This window comes from Mchenga conophoros, linkage group LG22 (genome assembly GCF_057382185.1).
Source record: "Mchenga conophoros isolate Kocher_MC1m ecotype Shallow Benthic linkage group LG22, M_conophoros_male_GT1.1, whole genome shotgun sequence".
In the NCBI taxonomy this organism is placed as follows: domain Eukaryota; kingdom Metazoa; phylum Chordata; class Actinopteri; order Cichliformes; family Cichlidae; genus Mchenga; species Mchenga conophoros.
The window spans coordinates 23,807,454-23,824,385 of NC_140546.1; the positions used below are offsets into that span (position 1 = coordinate 23,807,454).

The following is a 16,932-nucleotide window of genomic DNA, read 5'->3' on the forward strand; positions in this document are numbered from 1 at the left end:
TACATTTGGTGGAGGGTGATGATTTGGCCTTATTTTACAGCCACGGGACAAAATAGGTGAGGGCATCTACTTTACAGCTAAAAGTTGCCCAACTCTGGGTTTTAAAACAGAACAATGATCCCAAGCACAGCAAAGAATCTACAACAACAATGTAGCTTGCCATCACCAGTGTGTGAATGTGTGCGTGAATGGGTGGATGACTGGATATGTAAAGCGCTTTGGGGTCCTTAGGGACTAGTAAAGCGCTATATAAATACAGGCCATTTACAACAGAATTTCTAAAGAAGAAAATAAAAATGTTGCTCTGGTCCACTCGGAGTCCAAACATCAAACTGATAACAACTGTGCATAAACAAATGCCTGCAAAATGAACTGAAGCAATTCTTTGGCCCCATGAGCTGCCCAGATTTCCTCCATGATGATGTCAAACATTGATAAAGTCATGACTAAATTTGGTTCTACAAGATACTGAATCATGGGGTGTACTTACTAATATTTAAAACCTTAGAACTGAAAGAGGTGGACCTTTATTTTTTCGTGACTGTAGACAGATGCCCGGGGTCTCTTGGGAGGGCTGATTGGAATCAATAAAACAAAAAAGCCAGCCGAGCCAACTTGCTCGGTAAATTTCTGCTGTTTACATGTTTGAGTTAACTTGGCTGTAGTGATTTTCATGCTTTTTTTTACTTGTTATATTGTTATGTGTTGCTTTGCCTTTTTTATTCCTCGGTGAAATGTTTAAGGGCAGTTCAGAAAAGACAAACCTTCATTTACCAAGACCAGCTATTCCAATTCAACTTGATTGAATAATTCATCATTGGGAAAAAAGGGGGCATTAAGTCATGTGCTTTGGGAATGTGATTATGATCTATTTAATCACATGTTATCACTATTTAAATGTTATCATAGCTATCTTCATTTAGAGGCTCCAAGTTAAACTTTCCTAGGCTTGATAAGATGAGGTTTGCCTTGATAGCAGGGAGGGGAGCGACTATGGCCCTAATACAATCTGACAGATGGCAAAAAAGGACAGAAAGGTTACAAAGCAAAACCTGTGCTGTGATCGCTGACATAGACGTGGATGAAGACAAACGAACTGAGGCCGTCAGGTCAACGGTAATGTCTGTGTTTGTTCTCATGGACAGCTGTAACGCTGGCAAAACAAACACTTGGAATGCATGCGTCTTTCTAAAAGAAATGCAACATCAAAGAGAAAATTAAATTTGTTGGTCACAAGCTCTACTGTCATACAGCAGTAAACCCCAATGCACTGCGTGATTTGTTAAGTTGCTCCCAGTGTTTGAAAATGTGGTTACACTTTTATCTTATTTGTGGTAGCTCAACTGACACAATGGATTGCCAAAAAGTGATTTCTGATGTTTCTTTTAGTTTTTTTTATGTCTAATATCTCTACTGATATTGGTAAATGGGCTGTAGTGAAGAAGATATTTGAAGGGGTTCTATATAAATAAAGAAATAACTGGCTTTGCAAATATCTGTATATCTCTTCATAGCTGAATCAATCCAGTCTTTAGTATTGAAATGAGAGTTGTATTTATCCTACAGACTTCTTGGCAAAAACTACAAATGCACATTTGAGACATTTATCAAAAGACAACTATGCCCTGCACTAAAAAAATGTTACGTCTGTGTAGATGTGGTTTGGTTACATTTCACAGAGTGAAACTGGCCAGTCAACCAACTGCTATTAGACTATTTTTTTTCTAACTGGAGTAAAAACTGCTGATCCTCCAACAGCCGTTTGAAATTGGTTCTAAAAGCATCAGAAATCATTCTCTAAAGATTGCCACGCTTGTTTGTCCTATTTTTTTTTTTTTTTTTTTTTTTAACAGTGTGGGCCTTTTAAGCTAATTTCACCATGTATTCATCAGTGGCTGAATTATACCGGTTTAGCTAGTTTGCTTTTTTAAGCCAATTTGACATAAAATAATAGACACATCCAATGATACTTTTGTCACACTCATTAAACCTTTGCCTTTGTAACAAGAACAAATTAATTATACGCTAAAAACCTGTGTTTACCTACTATTTCATATCAAAATGGCTGCTGTGAAGTTTGTGTTGTGTAAGGACTTGATGCATTATCAGAAGCATGCTAATAGTGTCACGGAGGCTAATATAATTGGTGCTAGCTGTCTACCAAATTGCACCTTAACTAATTAAATTGCTTTGGGTTATTTAAAAAAGTGATGTTACTAATAATATGTTTTGCTGTGAACTTAATGTATTAATCATCCATCTTTTTCTGTTACTTGAAATTCTAGGATTGTGTTTTTTCTGCGTTGTGAGTAATTGGCGGGTATATCAGTTTATATGACGCACATTGCTAATCAAGATAACCAGCATTACCTGATAATGTTTTCAGTTTTATTCAGATCTTGTCACTTCTCGACATTATTAAACCACGACAGCAATGACCAAAGCACCAGCCTCGAGATGTTAAAGCAGTAGTCAAAAAACCAATGGGTGATTTTTTTGAGTGTTCCATCTTTTATATACAGTCTGTGGTCACAAATAGTGCAATAATGCCAGGCTAATTAGGAGTTTTAATTTTCAGGATTTTAGCTTCCTAAGGTAAAGCAAAGGAGGTCGCTAGTGATTGTTGATTATTTTGTAAAAACTAGAGGGTTACATTGTGGGGTGTTCAACAAAACCTTTAAACTTAATCTAAGTTTTTATTTGCTGTTTGTTAACTGGCTTGACTCATTTTGAATAAACTCCATAATACAGGAATAGCTCCAAATGTGTCATATGACACATGAATTGTGTAAACTGTAAATATGGCTCTGAATCTCTGATTCATATGTACACTATAACCTCTTGGTCTTACTTAAGCTTCCACTTTGAATCTTCCCTTAGTCCAAATTTAGCTGGGGTCTGGCAGTAAATATACCACAACATATCCTTCATCTCCAACACCCATGCTTGGTTACTGTTGCTATGCATGGTGGATCGTTGCCGTCACCGGTGCATCCAATAGGCATGTCGGCGTAACCCGGGAGTCTAAAAACAGCATTCTATATTACAGCATATAATGAGAATGGCTTCATCAGTGTGCTCTCCAAATGTCAGAGCAGTTTTAATGATCTACTGAGCACACACACACACACACACACACACACACACACACACACACACAAAGAAGCTATATGTCATGTGTGAGTGTGCATGCAGTCACAGTGTGTGGCTCTTTTCTGCATTGTTGGCATTTTTAAGCAATCTCACCTTCCTAATAGTGTTCAGTGTTGAACCTATTAGTTCTTTCCACCCTAACACTTTTGTGTTACACCCTTATATTTTTTTCCTCTACCATGATACATAACATGTGCATAAGCAGCTGAGAAAAAAAGTTTAGTGTTTTTTATTCCCGTGCTTCGCATTTCCGCGAGATTCATGAGGTTGTTTACAGGGGCGGGGTATTACTCATCGTAGTGAAGCCAACAGGAGACACTTTAACTGTTTTTGTAACACACAGAAACTGAAAACCCTCTACTGTAGCACAATAAAGCACAACAGCTTATGCAATGTTTTTGTTTTAGCTGCTCAAATGGCATATATGTCAGACAACCTCTAATTACTTCTTCCGGGATGTGTGCTTTGTGTGTTTTGATGTTAACAGTATAACAGACTGAATTCACCAGCAGGTTGGGAGAAAATACATCCAAAATGATTATGAAGCAGGAAATAAGATGAGGCAGATACAATAAGAAAAGAAGAAAAGGAATTGGTTAGGAAGGGGTTCATAAGATAACTAGCAGACAAAAAGCTGGAGAGAAAGAGGAGCAATAAGAGGAGAATATGACAGTGGAAAAGCAGTGGAGGCTCGATTCAAAGAGTGGGACTTGTGGAGGGGACAATATGAGTAAGGGGGAAAGGCTTGTGAGCGAACATGCCGGCCGGGGCTCTTGGTGCAATGCAGAAGGCATTGCCATGGAAACGAATGGAGGGAAAGAGCAGACGAGGAGGAGGAGGAGGGGATTAAATAGGAAGGAAGAGATCAGTGCCTCATACTGTGTAGGGGGCTATTTTCACGAGAGGGGAGGGGCCGGTAGACAAACGAGTAACAAGTGTGGAAATGGAGTTAAATGAATAGCTTCTCGATAGTTTAACACTGGAGTTCTCCCACTTGTGTGCATGAAACTACTCATCGTAACAGAGGCGTCGTCGCACTTGTGTTAAAATTTAAACACACTCTTCAGCAGACTTGTGCGGTTTGGTTGTGAGCGAGGACAAAGTTTTGGAGAGGAAGTTAGTGCAGAAGTTACAGTCAAGTATTTCCTGTACAAGTTACGATTCTTTTTTTTTTTTTAAATGAAATAAAATAAAAGGCAATAGCGGATGAGCCTGTCGCTATGGCGCTAGTTGTCTCAGGTGGCATTGTCTGAGGTCCAGATCTGAGGGCGGGGGTTGTCATGGCAGCAGGAGTGCATGGAGTTTGTCTGGGTGTCATGCTACAACACATACAGACCTTTCCCTTTCTCTCTCGGTGTCTCTCTCTCGTGCACACACACATACGCACACATACACACACAGGCTGTTGGAAATACTCTTTACTGCAGGATTATAAATAGAAGGTACCAGAAGGCAGCACCCCTCTCCTCATCTTCAATGCCCATGGGACCCTATCATTCTCATCTTCCTTTTCACCCATCTATCCTCAGCACTCGTCCTCTCTCTTCTTTAGAGCCCCACAGATGCAGCATTTTTTTTGTAAAGGTTTATACTAGTCCGCTTCAACCTAACATGCATCTTTTTAGATTGTTGCAGACATCAACAGCATTTTTGTTAACATGGGATGCACAACAGTTTATTTTCAGCTGGAACAAAAGAGCTCTGTTCAGTAACCTGTAGCATTTTAAGATTTGTTCAGGTGAAAGCAAGAGAAGGTCTAGCAGATTGATAGAGAGATACATAGATCTGTCCTCGTCTGTCATTATCATCATTTTAACACCCAAAACTACCATCAAGGGCCTCTGTTTTGCTGTCTGTTTATCTCCACAGTGATGGTGATGATGCAGGGTGTCTGTGGTTGTCATGGTAATGAGCCTGGCATGGTAAGGATGCTTAATGAGACTGGAGATGCTCGGGCTAATGAAGTGGGACGGCTGGGTGTTCGCTTAACTGGCAGCGATAAGGAACCACTTGTTAAGTCTGCTGTGCCTTCACTGCGCTGTTTTGCTATATATCCAGGCTCCTATACAGAGCAGATGTACATGTTTCTACAACAACCACCGCTGTAGTCGTAAAGGCGCTCTGTGATGTATTACTTCTCTTTGCTATTGCTTTGATAAGCAGCCATTTGCCTCATAATTAACAAGCTCAAAGAAGAGGAAAGCTTTTAATCCCCACTGGAAAGTTTTTGAAAAATATTTTTGGCCAGAAAATCTCCTTTCATAGGGTTGACCCAGAAATTAGTCAGAGCCACTGTGGAGGTTTTTCTAAAGTGAGCTTTGCTGACATGACAGCTCACAGCTGCTTTCTCATCCTCCCGTGTGACTAAACTGTCACTGTGTGGCCCGGGCTGTTCACGTGCAGACACTTTGTGCACATGTTGCACAGAGGTGTGAGTGCGCAAGCTGCATACTAGGGGTGCAACGATACACAAAATTCACAGTTCAGTTCGGTTCGATACTTTGGTGTCACGGTTCGATATTTTTTCGATACAAAAAAATGTTCATGCATTTTTAATTTGTCATTTATTAAAATTATAAATATATATTTTAACTCAAAAGTACAGTTTTTAAATTTAACCCTAACCCTTGTGCGTGTTTTTTATTTTGACAGCGAATGCGCACCTGCGGACCACTTATGTGCACCCCTGGTTATTTAGCTCATCATATTGCAGCCACAGAAATTCTTTTGTCCATGAAACCATAAAGCTGCACTTTCTTTTTGCCTTATAGTCTGATTTGTCATAACTTCTCCGTTTTGTGGTAAGCTTTTCTTTGGCTGTCACTTCTTCACCCTGACCTGTCTTATTTGGCTCAGCAGAACTGAAATGCTTTTACACGCTCACTCACATAAGCTCAGCGATTCTCTGCACGATCAACCTCTCACATGTTTAAGCTGCGGGAGATTTCACTTGTCATGTTTGCATAGTAAGCTAACGATTAATAAGACGATGTCAGAGGAATTGGTGCACAAATTATCATCACTCACAGATCAGTACTGTCGCTCTCTATACACAGTTCGCACGATTGCAAAGTGAAAGCAAAAAAACAAGCGCAAATTCAAACGCGACTTCAATATGTCACATATTGACAGCGGCTCACCGATGCCAATGACATAATTACCCAGCTACATTTCTGAAAGAATGCAAAAGCATTGACATATATTTTTCCTACAATAGCCCGACGGGCAGGGCAGAGATAGATTTTGGTAGCCCGACTGAAAAAATCGCTAGCTCCGGGACGTCGGGCTAGCGATATTGCGAGCCCTGTATCTGATTGAGGAATCACTCATCTTTGGAAAAGAGAGTTTATTACAGAGAAATGGCTCTTTCCAAAATAAAAGCTATACCATCCGCTTCTTCTGGGCTATATTCTCAGCAGCATAAGGAGAATCATGTGCTAACAGCTGTCTAAATGACTCGGCTAAAGTTAGTAGCATGCTTGCTTTTTTTTGTCTGCTTCCACTTGTCTTTGCACTAGGATGATGTCGGCGTAAATGTGCAGTCATATTCGTTGTGTTCCCACTAGTGCTTTCAGGTTAATCTCGTTGAAATGACCTTAACGCCACAACACGGCAAATCTCCGTTAACGAGCTACCGCCGATCGCTCTGTGCATGGGGCTAGACGGCCAACACGTTAACGAGCTAACTGCGCTAGCACACTAGTTCACACCAATGTAATTGAGCATTGCATGGCACATCCAACATACTGTTTTACTTTAGTCCATGACTCGCTTACCTTCAGGGTCATACGTCACATGAAAACCAAAATAATTCCAAACGCCAGATCTGAATGAGGGTGGGGGAGGTGCCCTGCGCTCTTCCTTCTGACTATACTGTCTGTGTTGAGCGCTCAGTGGATCTGCGCTGGACAGTGCAGCCTAGGCGGAGTAGTCGAACACAGATTCACTGAGCGCTCAACACAGACAGCATCGTCAGAAGGAAAATTGATAAAATAAATTACAAATGTTGTATTGTTCGATACATATGCGTACCGAACCGAAAGCACTGTATCGAACGGTTCAATATCGATACGAATATCGTTGCACCCCTACTGCATACCCGTGTAAAGGTGTGAATTTACAGTTGTGAACATCGATCTCTTATCAAAGAGTTGGCAAATGCCAACTCTTTGATAAAACTGACCTAAAACTCTATGGCTAATGCTACAAGAATGACATCGAGGCCGAGGTGTGGAGTGGTAAAAGTGAAGGAAAGAGCTGCACAACCTTACACTTCATATCCTGAACCCAAATCACTTCATCTGTGCCCTGCTGCTGCTATTTCAGCATGCCGAGTCACACGGAGATACAGTGTGTCATTACAGGGGATGATGTCCTGAAAGCTTCTTCTGGGGTTAGCACTCTCTGGCTTGCTCTCATTCTCCTAACGTCAGCAGGACTTGCAAAGCCTTGATAACCCTCCCCTCTCCTCCTCTCATCTCCTCATCTTTCTGAGCTCAGCCTCTCACCTCTCCCCTTGCCCTGCCACCCACTACTCTTCCCCATGCTGCCAATTTGTGTTTCTGCCTTACAAGCCGAGGCTCAGGAGGTCCTGCTAAAGGCTTATTGCTCCCTAGTTGCAACAGCCATTGCAAAATGGGCTTTGTGCATTTAAAATGGACTGTAGTTATACCTGTGATGTGGAGCTGTTTTTCAGTAGCGCAGGGACACCCCACTGGATATTGCCTTCTCGCTAGAGTGGCCTCGCTTCATAATAAAGAGTGCAGGAATCTGAGCTTTCTAGGCAAACTTGAATTCTTGATTATTTGTGGTAGGTAGCTTTGAAAAAGAAAACATTTTACACAGAAACACACTCACAAATAACTAAAGAGAAACATCAGACATTTTTAGGCAATTTGTGCAACTGAGTGTGTATGTGTGTAAACTTTGCTTGGCTTTACGAAGTATCTTAAATTCTCATAAGGGTCACATAATTTCACCGTTAACCCCTGGCGCCCTTAACAGGCAGCTCTAATAATCCTTGGATTATTATACTTAGTGGATTAGCCTGTTGAAATAAAGGTACTTAAAGAAGGGAACATGACCTCTGTGTTCTGCTTTCAGATGGCGGGACAAAGAAGCTCCGCAGCACCATCCGGCGAAGCACGGAGACCGGAATCGCCGTCGAGATGAGAAACCGAGTGACACGGCAGGGCAGCAAGGACTCAACCGACGGCAGCACTAACTCAAACAGCTCCGATGGAACGTGCGTGTCCCGTCCAACAGTGTATCCGTTCGCTCGTCCATATACACAATACCTGTTCATCCAGCATGAGTCTGTTTCTCCTCTTGCAGGTTTGTCTTCCCTACCACACGCCTGGGCCCTGAGAGCCAGTTCAGTGACTTCCTGGACGGACTAGGCCCCGCTCAGATTGTAGGCCGGCAAACATTAGCCACACCCCCAATGGGTAAGCGTGAAGTCGGCCAGCATCACCATCTAGTCCCGTGCAGTCCACTCCATTCTCATCTGTTTTTATCATACAAAACTAGTAGAAGTCATCAATTGTTTCTACTTGATAGCGTTTGATTGAAATGTGAGGCATATAAGCAGGACAATATATCGCACACCAGCACAGTCAGATCATTCAGTTAATACATCATCAATCAGAACCTCCGGTTTCTGTTTAAAACTTTTTGCAGCATGCATCCACTTAAATGCACAACAGCATCGTGAAATACTGTCCAGTAATCGTGTATTCGCTCAGCAGGAATGAAGTTATTCCTGCGTGAGCTATAAATCTTTCATGCAAAGGTTACTGGTTTTGAAAAAATAACTACCCAGAGCAGTGTGCTCCTTTATATCTGGTGGTGAAGATGGCGTTGTAGCACTATGTGGCCCTCTGCTGCTGAACATTGTCTGTTGCAGCTGCAGTCCAGGCTCTCGTTTGATTGTTAGCTGAGTACCACAGAGATCTCAGCTGCATTGAAACTTCAGGGTTTTTAAAAAAAAAAAAAAATTTTATTATGGTGTTATATTGAGTTTTGGTTTGTTTTGATCTATAGGGGATGTAAATGTAGGCATGGTAGACAGAGGAGGGCAGCTAGAGGTGGAGGTCAACCAGGCCAGAGGGTTGACCCCCAAACCAGGCTCCAAGAACATACCAGGTACTCACTTCTTGATGAAAGCTACAATTCTGTGGGCTTAGCAGCACATGCATGAGGCTCACTTTTTCTTTTTTCCTCTGCAGCAACCTATGTGAAGGTGTATCTTCTGGAGAACGGCGTGTGCTTGGCTAAGAAGAAAACCAAAGTAGTGAAGAAGACTCTGGACCCCACCTACCAGCAGGCTTTGTTGTTCGATGAGAGTCCTCAGGGCAAAGTCCTACAGGTAAGTAATCCTCTTTTTCTAGCCTTTACAATTTTCCGCCAAACATTTTAAGCTTCATCACCCAAAAATGAAACGTCTCACGCATTTTTCTTTTGATCCCGAACACCCCAAATAATTGATTTTACGCTGTCTTTGCTGGTCTCACAGGTTTAAACTGGGTGATACTGAAAGTTCTTATGCACCAATCAAAAACTTCATAGGACTTATAATTATTGAGTTAGTAAATTTGTTGTATGAAAAATAGATTTGGGGTCTTCCAGTAGCTGAGAAGTCTCCACAGCACTGGAAAGCAGTAAAAAAAAAAATTGCTGTCATTTCTTCTCCAGGTAATAGTGTGGGGGGATTATGGGCGTATGGACCACAAGTGCTTCATGGGAATGGCCCAAATCCTCCTGGAGGACTTGGACCTGTCTGCCACAGTCAGCGGCTGGTATAAGCTGTTCCCTACCTCCTCCCTGGCAGACCCCAGCATCGGACCCCTCACCCGACGCCTCTCTCAGTCCTCCCTGGAGAGCGCCACCAGCCCTTCATGCACCTAGACACCCAGAATACATACACACACACACGCGCGCGCAAGGCAGAGTCACGCACACACAGGCGCACGTACTGTATATACACGACGACTATGTAAGTGCAAAGCCAGGTAGGCATACATACACAAAGCGATGCATCCGTGCAGGAAGACACACTTGACATACACACAAATACCTGATCCCAGCCACACTGACACACATGCACTCTCAACATGCTGCCATAGTCTTTACTGGAATATCCTCTCGACTGTCCGTTCACACTCTCACCCACCGCTCAGTGTTTACTGGCAAAACGATTAGCAGATCCAAAACAGGAGAAGGTGTAATTTACCTGAACATGTAGCATTTTTCCACCCACCTGTTTCCAACATCTCATACCACGAAAACCAGGATTCACCGGGTGTTCTGCAGTCCAAGATTTTCCGTGGCACAGCTCATCCCGGGGCACATCCTGATGCCAGTTTCTAAACTCTCTATGCCAAACTAAGAAAAAAAAACTTTATTTTTTAAACCAAAGCAATTGTTATTGTTGTTAATATTACTATTATAAGTAGTAGGTGAACTAGTATACAATATAAAATATGGATATGTAGCAGAGTCAATGACTTAGATGTAATACAAAAAAAAAAAAAAAAAAAAAATGACGATACACACACACGCACGCGCACGCACACAAGCTGGGCACGGGAGGCCAAACACATACACATACCTGGATAACAGGCTCGGATATTCACATAATGGCTATTATGTGAGGTAGCAACACTGCTATTCTATAATTTTCACAGGGCAGAGTTTATATATAGATATATATATATCAAAATAGATATATAGTTAAAAACTTACTTGTGTTTATATATATGTGTCGGCTGCATTCTGCATGTTTGCTTGCGAGACATTTTAAAGTGCTTAAACCTTTTTCATTTAGCTTGCTTTGACCAATGTGACAGCAGTGTAGTGCTGCTTTATTTTGTGCCGAGAAGGGAGCACACCGCACTGAGTTGGGGAGAAGGATAGGGCTGTGGTGATGGCGAAGCGAAGGGGTTGGCTGTCATCGCTATCTGCAGAAGACGAGAACAAAATAAGCCAGCCAGCGGACAAACACATTTATGATCCCTGCCTTCACCTTAGGCGTTCGGAGAAATGTGACCGCTTTGTAGCCCGTCCTCGCGTATTCTGGGGAAAGGGCCTCTACCAGCACCTGGACTTGTTCCAGCTTCCAGTTGAGTTCCCCATTTTTTTCCCCGTCCTACTTGATGAGGGATGTGGGGAGATGGCCGGCGTGCATCTGCACCTCTCCTTTTCCGATCAAATGTAGCCGGTGTTGTGCCAAAAAATAAACTGTTGTAAATGGCCTATAATCTGTGAAACATATGTCAAACCTGTTTCTCATGAATGATATCAAGTCCTTTTGAGCCACAAACAACATTCCTGTCACAAGATACATTCAGTTTTTGACAAAGTGACTCTTATAAATCCTTTATTTATCTAGCTAAGAAGTGTCATTTACATTATAAATGTCTTATTGTAATAGAAATCCAGCCAAGAGGGCAACAGAAATTGCAACAAATATAGCATAAATGTTTTAGAAAAGCCAGAAGAGACTGGATTGATTATAATGTAGGTGCAAATAATACACAATCATGATAAGAAGCTTTCAAAACAGGTAGTTTCTTCATTTTGTATATAAGCCCTTCAGAAATCCAATAGACTCTGTAGTCTGTTTACCAATATAAGCAAAGAGATTATACATAAAAAACACACAGGAACAACGGGAATGACTTTTTGGGACAACACCGGAAACATTAACATGCGCACAGCTTGTGAAACCTTTAACCCTCCTAACTTTCCCTTTGACGCTAACTAAACCTCTTTTAAATGTGTCAGTGTGAATTGAATTTCTTTGCGATAGCCGACTATTATGTCAGCACTACATTTACTAGCGTACCTGCCATATGGTGGTTTTACTTGTTTCAGGTGCAAACGTGGCAGTGACACATTTCCAGCACTCTCGTTTTATATTTCCCGTCAGGCGGCGTGTTTGCGTTTTCTTTAAATAGCACTTTACTGTAAAATATTCACGCGGAGCACGCAGCGGTTGACTGCTTCTTCTTTTTATTTTCGTTTGCATTTTTATTTGGTCACACTGCGCTGCACAATTGTTTTGAATTGCAGCATGGAAATGTAAGTCGAGTGCACTAGAACAGCTGATCCAGGTGACTTCTGCTGCCGGATTTAGACTTCTTGAAGGCTTTTAACCTTGTTCAGCCACCTTTTCCCATTTACATTTCCTCTGAGTCCGCTTTGCACTAACTATATGGGTGTTTGCAGAAAAAATCAACAAAACAGTTAAAGGTGTGATGATAATGGAGTCTTCACTGGCAGCAGAGGGACTAGCATCCAAATTAAGCTACTGCTTTCTTACTGGTTTATTTAAGGTGCAGATGTCTGGGGGGGGGAGGGTTTATTTTATTTTTTTCTGACCAACATCAATCCTTGTATATATTTCTCATACATGAACACGGGCAAAGGCGCTAACAGAGCTCATATTTTGAAGAGGTGCAAAGACACAGTCTCGAGTTCCTCTCTTAAAAGCTTCTGCGTGTTTATGAGCTCTGAATTTGCTTTTATCACCACCTCATTTGTTCCTCTCTCCTCATCTTTCTGCAAAAAAAAAGGGAAAATGCGAGGTTTTTTTTAGTCTCGCAGCACCTCAGAACAACACAATTCACGTTTCAATGCTTTTTGAACTTTGGATAAACTAAAGGGATATCTGGCATTCTTGAATTTTTGGGAGGATGATTTATGATGTTTATTTTTAATCCTCCTATCATATGTATACAAAATGTTTTCTTTGTTAAAGAGGTGTTGTCATTTGTTTTATGGTTCGGAGCTATTCCTTGCTGGATCTGTACTTGTATGGTCCCGCCTAGGAAGTAATTTCATGTATTGATTTGTTTTCTTGGGACAGCTGGCATGTTATACAAATATGGAAAAAAAAGGAATAAGAATCCTCAAAAAACAAGATAATGAAATTTATAGATCTGTGTAACTTCCCTGCTGATTGTTCCACTCCTTGGTAAACTATCAAAATACTGTTGAAAATGTGTGGAGCTTTTATGAGACTGCGTGTGTATGTGTGTCCCTTTGCTATATATCAATCATCCTCAAAGCATTACCCATTCTAATGATTGAATAGATGCAAAGAAATGTATTATATATCTTATAAGAAAGGCAGGATTAGCCAAAACTTGCCCAAATCCTTTGATTCTTGCAACCTAGAGGATAAGTTTTAAATATTGCCTTTGTTTAAAGTGTAGTGCGGGTGTATGTCTTTTAGAGAGCTGCATTTAGTGTGTTAGTGTGATGCATAATGAGCGACAGGGCAGCAAGGTGTGAGTGGATCAGAGTTTTCAGATATGAACGCCAACATTAACTTTGAACTTTCTCTTTACCTTACATTTAAAGAAAAAAAAATATTATATATAAACTGTAGTGTCACCTGATCATTGTGCATTGTCTCACACAAGGTCATTTGATTTATTTGGACACACAATTAACAAAAAAAGGGGGTCGAAGCCTCATTAGCAGCAGGGATGACGGGACGGAGATCAAGCAGGTTGCCAGTCTTCGTGCTTTTGTGGAGCTGAGTGACGCATAGACTGTTTTCGTTTTCTTTTTGTCAACGTGAAGGTGTCCAGATGCATGAAGTCGACACGGCTCAGGTGACATTTGAATGGAGAGGCTGCCAATGCTCAGAATGTAAAACCCCACAAACTTGCTATAAAAAAAGCATCTTTTTAACCCAAAAAATGTATTGTGTGTAACGCATCTTAATAACACATACCTGAGTCATAGTTTGTGCACTATATCGAAATATAGTATTATATGTATTTTATTTTTCTAAGGACAGAGGTATTATTCAGAGAAGGAGGACAGCGTGGGCAAAACCCGCCTTTTAGCTTTTTTTGCAAAAAAACGAGGGCTTGTTCAGTTTACAATGGCCTTACTTTGCGTAGGAGACGTTGCTTCACTCTTGTAGCACACAGCTGAAAGTTTTGAACAAATGTATTTTGCTTGAGATATTGTACCGAAGTTCTCTATGTGTATATGTATAGTTTTATGAATGTATTTCTAAACCCTAACACCGAGGAGGAGTGTAACTCTTTTTTGTCATCTTGTTTGCTATACTGTCTCTTCTGGAGACTTTCCGGGGACCCCGCCTGCACCCAATCAGGCGGCCCCTACTTTTCCTGTACTGTAATACTGTATGTCTTATGATTTGTGTTTTAAAGGAACAGCTCTGTGTTTGTAAACAAGCATGAATTCCGTCTGGCGAGATGCGGTTATTTTATTTATTTCAATCGCCAAGATGGGTTTTGAGCAGAAGGGTTTGCCCTCCCCCCGCCACCAACCCTTTGTCTATCAAGCTGATGGAATTATTATATTTGTATTTTGATCTAGGAAATATTTGCCGCATGGTTACTCTGATATTTGCATTTCTGACCTTGTATTTAACCTTTAATGATGGTTTGATCACGATGAGACCAACAAGCGACAGCGGTGGGGGCGATCAGACCCAGAACAGCATCCAGAGAGATGCAAAAGAACTTTTATGATTAAAAACACTGTTATCTTGCAGTAGCATGAGCCAAGCCTTACATTTTATGATGTTTTTCTTCTGGCAATAAACATTGGCTGTAGCATTTGCTGTCGTGGGCGCCTTCGCCCACGGCTTCACTCTCTCTCTCTCTCTCTCTCTCTCTCTCGTGACCCCAGAGCTGAGCATGTGGCGCCAGAAAGTGATTTCCGGTATTCGCCCAAAAAGTGATTGGCCTAATTTGTGTGAAAAATATATCGGACTTATTTCTCATGAATGATATCAAGTCATTTTGAGCCAGAAAGAAGTTCCCCTTCACAAGGTAGAAGCTTGAATCAGGTTTTTTGGCAAAGTGACTGTTATATTTCCTTTATATATTCGGGTAAAAAGTCTCATTGACATTAAAAATGTCTTTTTCAAGAGAGATCTGGCCGAGAGGGCGTCAAATACAACATCACAGTTCTTGAAACACACTATAAGGGACCAAAAGGCAATGAAAAACCAGTTATTTCTTTATTCATATTTGACCCCTTCATACATCTACAGTCTATTTACCAATATGAGTAAAGATATTAGACATCAAAGAAACTCATGGAAACATCAGAAATCACTTTCTGGCTTTTGGCACAACACTGGTATCAGTTGAGCTACCATAAATAAGATAAAAGTGTAACCATAAATTTAAGCGCTGGGATAAATTTAACAAAGCATGCAGTGCATTGTGATTTACTGCTGTATGACAGTAGAGTTCGTGATCAACAAGTTTAATTTTCTCTTCGACGTTGCATTCCAGACGCATGCATTCCAGGTGTTTGATTTGCCAGCGTTACAGCTGTCCATGAGAACAAACACAGACATTGCCGTTGACCTGACAGCCTCAGTTCGTTTGTCTTCATCCACGTCTATGTCAGCGATCACAGCACAAGTTTTGCTTTGTAACCTTTCTGTCCTTTTTCGCCGTCTGTCAGATTGTATTAGGGCCATAGTAGCTCCCCTCCCTGCTATCAAGGCAAACCTTATCTTATCAAGCCTAGGAAAGCACAGAACACAACCCAAACTAATGGTTTAACTGATATTTAAATGGACCACAATCACATTCCCAAAGCACATGTAGTAGACTCGATGCCTCTTTTTCCCTGCAAATTACGGATTCATCATCCCAGTTCAATTGGAATAGCTGTTTTGGTAAATGAGGGTTTGTCTTTTCTGAACAGGCCTTAAACGTTCCACCAAGAAGCAAAACGAAGGATAGCGTAGCTGCCTGGCTGATGAAAGGATGTGGTTTATGGCAAAGATGAAGGAAAAAACAAAACAAAACAAAGGGAGCTGTAATTTTATACCTGTGCTTTGTAAATGTTTTCTATGTGCAGTATTTGATAATGTAAAACTGGTATTTTTGTGGTTTGTACGCTGCAAAATTGATTACTTAAGGTGCACGTAGTTTTGTAAGAAAATAGAACCAAACTGAGGAGAAAAGGAAAAAAAACAATGGGATTCAGAAGCCTGTATTTGCATGCCCTTTGACATCTGGACGCAAAGTCAATAAAGTTTATTTGAATCACAGACATTCATTCTCCGTGTCTTCACTTTTCTAATGCAGGTCGTGCATTCTTTGTGTATCTTTGATGAATCTTTGTTCAAGTCACGTAAAAGAAGAGCTGCATTCTTTCCGATGGCCACCAGGGGGCACCTCCTCCCTATGGAAAAAGAAGTCAAACGTATAAAAGTCTATGAGGAAAAAAAACACCATTAATGACCTCAGCAAACACCTTTCTCTTGGTTATATGGCCTCAGTTGCTGCTTTCACACATTTTTAATACAACAAGATGCTCATTTTTATAAATTATGGTCTCAGTTAGATTAAAATGGACAAAGAAGTAGGCCACACAACAAAGCATATGAGTCAGCCACACATGAACATGTATGGCCACTAGTGGGCAGTAGAAACAAGCTTTAAAGTATTACACAGTTGCACTTTTAGTTGATTTTGAGAGCCTACAAGGAAACCATTTACTACTGTTTAAGTCATGCACATGCAGAGCAACATTAATGTGTCTATACTCAAACTACCTTGAGCTTCGTGACCTTTGTGACCTGTACATGAGGCCAGAAAAAAAATTACTAACAAACTTCCACAGTAGTATTAAACATCTGTGCAGCCACTCCTTTTTTTGTTGACAGCAGTCAAGCAGAATAGGCGATTTTCTGCAGAATGCAAACAATTCATGCAGAAGAATCGTGTGAACAGGCATTTGCGTGGTTTAATAGTGTAAGAAATAACG

At 41.0% G+C, this 16,932-nt stretch overlaps 1 protein-coding gene across 1 annotated transcript in view; it reads left to right on the top strand.

Moving 5' to 3' along the window:
• Positions 1-16,213, top strand: part of rims3 (regulating synaptic membrane exocytosis 3) — a 51,575-nt gene extending 35,362 nt beyond the window's left edge. The window contains exons 3-7 of the mRNA XM_085261839.1: positions 8,257-8,398; positions 8,488-8,600; positions 9,196-9,297; positions 9,381-9,520; positions 9,847-16,213. Of these exons, the coding sequence (XP_085117965.1) occupies positions 8,257-8,398; positions 8,488-8,600; positions 9,196-9,297; positions 9,381-9,520; positions 9,847-10,059 (710 nt within the window). The 3' untranslated portion in view covers positions 10,060-16,213. The remainder of the gene's footprint in view (positions 1-8,256; positions 8,399-8,487; positions 8,601-9,195; positions 9,298-9,380; positions 9,521-9,846) is intronic.
• Positions 16,214-16,932: the final 719 nt, after the last annotated feature.